This window comes from Anneissia japonica, unplaced genomic scaffold (assembly GCF_011630105.1).
Source record: "Anneissia japonica isolate Jap-2015-1 unplaced genomic scaffold, ASM1163010v1 scaffold17857_len154030_cov113, whole genome shotgun sequence".
In the NCBI taxonomy this organism is placed as follows: Eukaryota; Metazoa; Echinodermata; class Crinoidea; order Comatulida; family Comatulidae; genus Anneissia; species Anneissia japonica.
In genome coordinates this window covers 124,152-129,036 of record NW_022754816.1, presented here as the reverse complement: position 1 = coordinate 129,036, position 4,885 = coordinate 124,152, and the positions used below count along the sequence as shown (strand labels likewise).

The 4,885-nt window shown below is 36.9% G+C and overlaps 1 protein-coding gene across 1 annotated transcript; it reads left to right on the top strand.

The window, feature by feature from the left end:
• The first annotated feature begins 606 nt into the window (after nucleotides 1–606).
• Nucleotides 607–3,440, top strand: LOC117123257 (protein shisa-5-like). Its single transcript, XM_033269114.1, has 3 exons — nucleotides 607–785; nucleotides 1,540–1,685; nucleotides 2,187–3,440. The coding sequence occupies exons 1-3, from the start codon at nucleotides 622–624 to the stop codon at nucleotides 2,294–2,296; spliced, it is 420 nt and encodes a 139-aa protein (XP_033125005.1). The 5' UTR covers nucleotides 607–621; the 3' UTR covers nucleotides 2,297–3,440.
• The last annotated feature ends 1,445 nt before the right edge of the window (nucleotides 3,441–4,885 follow it).

Genomic DNA, 4,885 nt, shown 5'->3' with positions numbered 1-4,885 from the left:
GCACCGGGGGGGGGGGGGGAGGCAGGGGGCCCGGGTCTACTGGAGGGCCCGGACCAAGATGAACAATTTTCGGGGTAAGAACAAAATCTCCATATGGCCCGAGCCCAAGCCAGGATGAAAACTTTTGTTGTCAGATTTAGGAGGAGACTTGAATTTAGGGATAGCCGAGTGGGGGTCCCAAGTGAAGGAGGGCCCCATGTGAGGTGTTGCGCCGGGGCCTTTACTGGCTCTCAACTCCACTGGGTGCACTCTTGAAGCTGAAACGTTTCAGCTTTTTTATAATGATATGTGTTGTAAGTATGAATAGGTTGATAGCTGGTGTAAAATAGGCCACATCCTAAATTTTGGGATCCAAATTTTTGACTTTCCTCATCAGAATATTTAACTGATATTTTAATTAAAGTTTACACCCACTTTTGTGCCGGTCGGATCAGTCCTGGTTACCAAATGCTAGTGACAGTCATACCCGGCCGGCACCTACCGGCGTAGCCACAACACTGATTGCTATACTGATTGTTGTTACCATCTTAAAAATGGGTGTTTCACTTCGTATTTAAAAAAAAGAAAAAAACCCTTTTACAGTACTTTCAAATAGGTTTTGTACCCTATATTAAATCTTGTATGTCGTTTACAGGGAATGCTGACTTCTGTAAGGATGATTATGGCAACATTGAGAAGACATGTCCAGATAGTTTAAGTTTTTCAGAAACTTATTGTTGCGGGTCACCTGGCTTCTACTACTGTTGTGATTCAGATGATTATGACCTGTATAATGAAGTAGCTGAGTAAGTACTCTATAGGGGCACTGGTTAAATAGTGTTATACTTTTACAAAATTTAAAGAGTGACAATAGAGTAATCTTAATTTTATTGTATACCATAGTTCTTCAGGTATAAGCCCACCTTAGATATACAGTATAAACCCAACCCCTACATTACACCCAATTCCATTACACCCATGCAGTGCTGACTTTTTGAATGAAAAGGGGATTCCCCAGGGCTAACATCTCGTGTGAGGAATATAAAATTATGAATTATGAATTATAAGCCCACCCCCAAACATAGATAAACCAAAATAATAGCAATGCACCACTTACAGCATGGTAGTGTATGAACAAAGGTATATGTAAAATTCAAAAGTATGAGAAGAAGCAATTTAACTAAGATTAATTAAGATTGGTTTTTAAGTTGCTGATTATTGATGTATTACAATAACAAATTTTATAATAAGATGTGGAAAGTTGATGATATTGCATAAAAGCAGTTGGGAAGAATTGTCACTGATAAAACCTTGGAAACCTAAAGTAACTCCAAATGCGAACAAGAGTATGATTTCAAAAAGTTACCCTTCTTCCCAGTCCAAATTTATTCAATGTGAGCATGTCTTAACTTAAAAGGCATTTTTTCCTTCAGGCTTTTTTTTCCCCACGGAATAATGGCTCTTTAGACTTGTTTCCCACTATTGTCCCCCAGAACTTGAGTATAATTGCATATTATTTTTAAAATTAATTTTCTTTATGTATTTACTATTTTTTTTTAGTTCAATCAGCACTGCGATCATTATCGTCATTGTAGTCATCATCATCATTGTTGTTGGTACCATTGGTGGCATCATAGCATGTTGTGTCTGCGGTTGTCTGTGTTGTGCTAGATCTCGCCCGGTGACAAGAACATATGTAACAACGCGTAAGTCTTTTTTTAAATCAGAAAGTAGGCTAAAAAAAAGAGAATCTAACCCTGACAAAAAATCCCCACAAAGCAAAAACAAACTGCTAACAAACTGACCTTTATTTCCAAACATCAAGGTGCTAGGCAACACAACCATTTTAAATTTTTTATTTCTTTATTTGTTATTTAGTACTTAAAATATATAGCGCCTTCTTTTAGGTTACTAAACGCTTTGTTTTCCCTGGTCATTTGGTCTACATTCTTATGTGTTGCTACCATATTGGTGCAGTAGCAGGCAACAACACCAGGTACCCATTTATACTGGGTGGAGAGAAGTAACTCAGACAAAGTGCCTTGCTCAAGGACACAAGTGAAGTGCACAGTGATGGATTGAAACCCCAACCTCAAGGTTGGGAAAACCAAATGGTTCACGCTGTGCCAAACCGCTTCCTTTTGATACCAAAGATTACAATCTTTTTTTGTAAATACTGAAGTAACATAACTCATTTTCTCTTTCAGAGCCAGTACAGGGCCAAACTCTTATTCAGCAACAAGCATATTACGCTCCCCCTGGTGGTGCTTATCCTCCCCCTGCTGGAGGCGAGAAGGCCCCAAATTACCCTGTTTAATTTTTATAATTATGAAGAAACAGGTCACTACTCTAATCTGTTATTTATCAAACAATGAGTTAAGATCAAAATGATTGAAAACTCAATAATTTCTGCTCTTCCATTTTTTACCATAACACGTTGTGATCGTCGTCCATACTTGGGCATTTACACACAATTTATATTCTTTTTAAGAGCTGAGATTTTTTATTTTGAAAATACATTTATTATTGTTAGCTTTCTATCGTTGGCATACGGTAGGATACTTTTGCTGTGAGTTGATATTAATGATCTGCCATAAAGTATTTTAATCATATTCCAGTATTTTAAAAATATGTATTAATATTGGTATGGTTTATTGTTTTGAAAGGTAGCTTCCAATTTTAGTTTACTCTATTGGATTATCTTTGGAAGAATATGTACCTATGTATCGTAATGTTGTGTTATCGTTATTATATTATGCTAAGTATTATTGTTAATTATTTTATTATTATTACAGTATTATAATCATTGTATTAATAGTTGTTAGCTACAGTTGCTTTTTTGTTTGCATTTATAAAAAGAAATGATCATCATTCCAGATAATAATTGATAGCTTGCAATGTTTAACCATATTATAAATTCAGAAAAAAAAATTGTTGATAGTGAAATAGTGATTCAAGAAGAAATAAATGGGAGGATTGATGAATTAATAATGCATTATGTTTACAATATTTTTGTTGTTTAAAATATTTTATGTTTTGGTTGAATTTTTTTTCCAGAATAATTAATGTTGACATGGGCCAGTAGTAGTGGTACCAACAGTGGTCCAACAATCCAGACAGAGGGGGTCTGAACCAAAATGCCAACTATAACCATGGTTAGGGTTCTGGAATAAAATTCCTGTTTGGAGTGGGGCAGAGAGGAGTGGGTGGGGCAGAGAGGAGTTATGGCTTAGTATGGCCCAAGAAGTGCCTCTGTTGGCAAACTTCTGGTTCTGCCACTGTTACAGGTGTAATGTGGCATTTCGTTGTGTAGACACACTTGTAGGAGTTTGGTTGTGTAATTGTTTACATAGATTTTTAGTTCTGTATTTTGCCAACCTAGTATTATAGGCTGTTCCTAACAGTTGTTCCTAATTGTTGCTTATTATAATGGTGTTTTGCGAATAAAAGACAAAAGTGAAGCTTTTAGTTAACTAAAGTCAAAAGGACAAACTGTGCAGTTGAACATGTTATAGAAGGGGTGCATTATATATTTCTTAGTAAGCCTACAATATTTTAAGTACAATACAATATACTGATCAATTTAAGGGGTATGCTTGACACGATCATAACTGAAAATGATATACTTGCATGCAGTTGTGGCGCCAGAAGTTTGCCAACAAGGCGTCCATCATGCTCGATGGATGAGTCTGAACCAAGGTGACAAGGCCGCGGCTGACGGCTCGGGAAGTGTTTTTATGGCTTAATTTGGTCCTAAATGTGCTTTCCAGATTGGGATTGGCAATCAGAATAGTATTATTTGGATAGGAAAATTATCATTTTTTAAAATTTTTGGTCTGATGATAGGGGGGTCCAGGCCTGTCCAACAGGCANNNCTGTCTCTTATACACATCTAGATGTGTATAAGAGACAGCTGCTAGGCCTCTCGTCAATATCTCGTCGTTTTCCTCACTAATATGCAATATTTCATTATTGAAGATTAAAATCAATTTGATGTGGATAGGAATGGTGATTGCTCTACCTCATCAAATGGAGACATCACCAAAAAAGCAGCATGCTTGTGGCAGGGATGCCATTTGACAAATAACAATCTAAATGAAACAAAAGGAAGTTACATACCAAAAAAAAAAAAAAGGAAAAGAAAAGCTACCTATCTTATTGATCACGAAATGAAATCATAGCTTCAAGTATTTCTTGAAAGTAAAAAATTTTTAACAGATTTCTTAAATATGATTGCATTTTTCGTATTTTGAAACTAGTCGGGCAGATCGTTCCAGTGTCTAGCACCAGAGTATCAAATGCTTTGCTGGAATATACTGGTCCTGTGTTTCGGAAGGTGAATGTATGATGATGACCTCGTGGTATCCTCCTAGTTGGTCGAGACCTGGTTTGCTGAATTTAACCCACTTTGCCGAAAACCCAGTTTGCCGAATCCAGTTCACTGAAAACATCAAATCCCAGTTGGCCGAACCCAGTTTGCCGAATTTGAATTTTGTCGTACAAAAGCACAGCACGCTACTATTTTGAAATAAAATGTAATAAACAGCAATTATGTAGGCGAAATCGAATGTAAACTCAGACTTAACTATTTTGAACTAAATGTAATAACGGTAATTATTGTAGGCGAAACCGAAAGTAAACTCAGACTTGACATCCACTAAAAAATAGTTAAGACCATCAAAAGGGCTTCCTGTTGCTCACCACTTTAATTTACCGAGCCATACTATCAATTTATTATAATTTTAGGCACCAATTTCAAATCTACTGTAGGCCTACTAAGGCTAGAGGACTGGGCGGATACCCTCGGGACATCATCTAGACTTAGTAGATCTGAAATTGGTGCCCAAGATTAAGTAGCCTAACAAGGCCGGCGGAACGTTTTTCAAAGTGGGGGGGGGGGGCCCAC

Coding starts and splice junctions, on each gene's coding strand:
- LOC117123257 (XM_033269114.1), top strand. CDS start 622: ATGTCGTTTACAGGGAATGCTGACTTCTGTAAGGATGATTATGGCAAC. Junction 786..1,539: donor CTGTATAATGAAGTAGCTGA/GTAAGTACTCTA, acceptor ATTTTTTTTTAG/TTCAATCAGCACTGCGATCA. Junction 1,686..2,186: donor AAGAACATATGTAACAACGC/GTAAGTCTTTTT, acceptor TTTCTCTTTCAG/AGCCAGTACAGGGCCAAACT.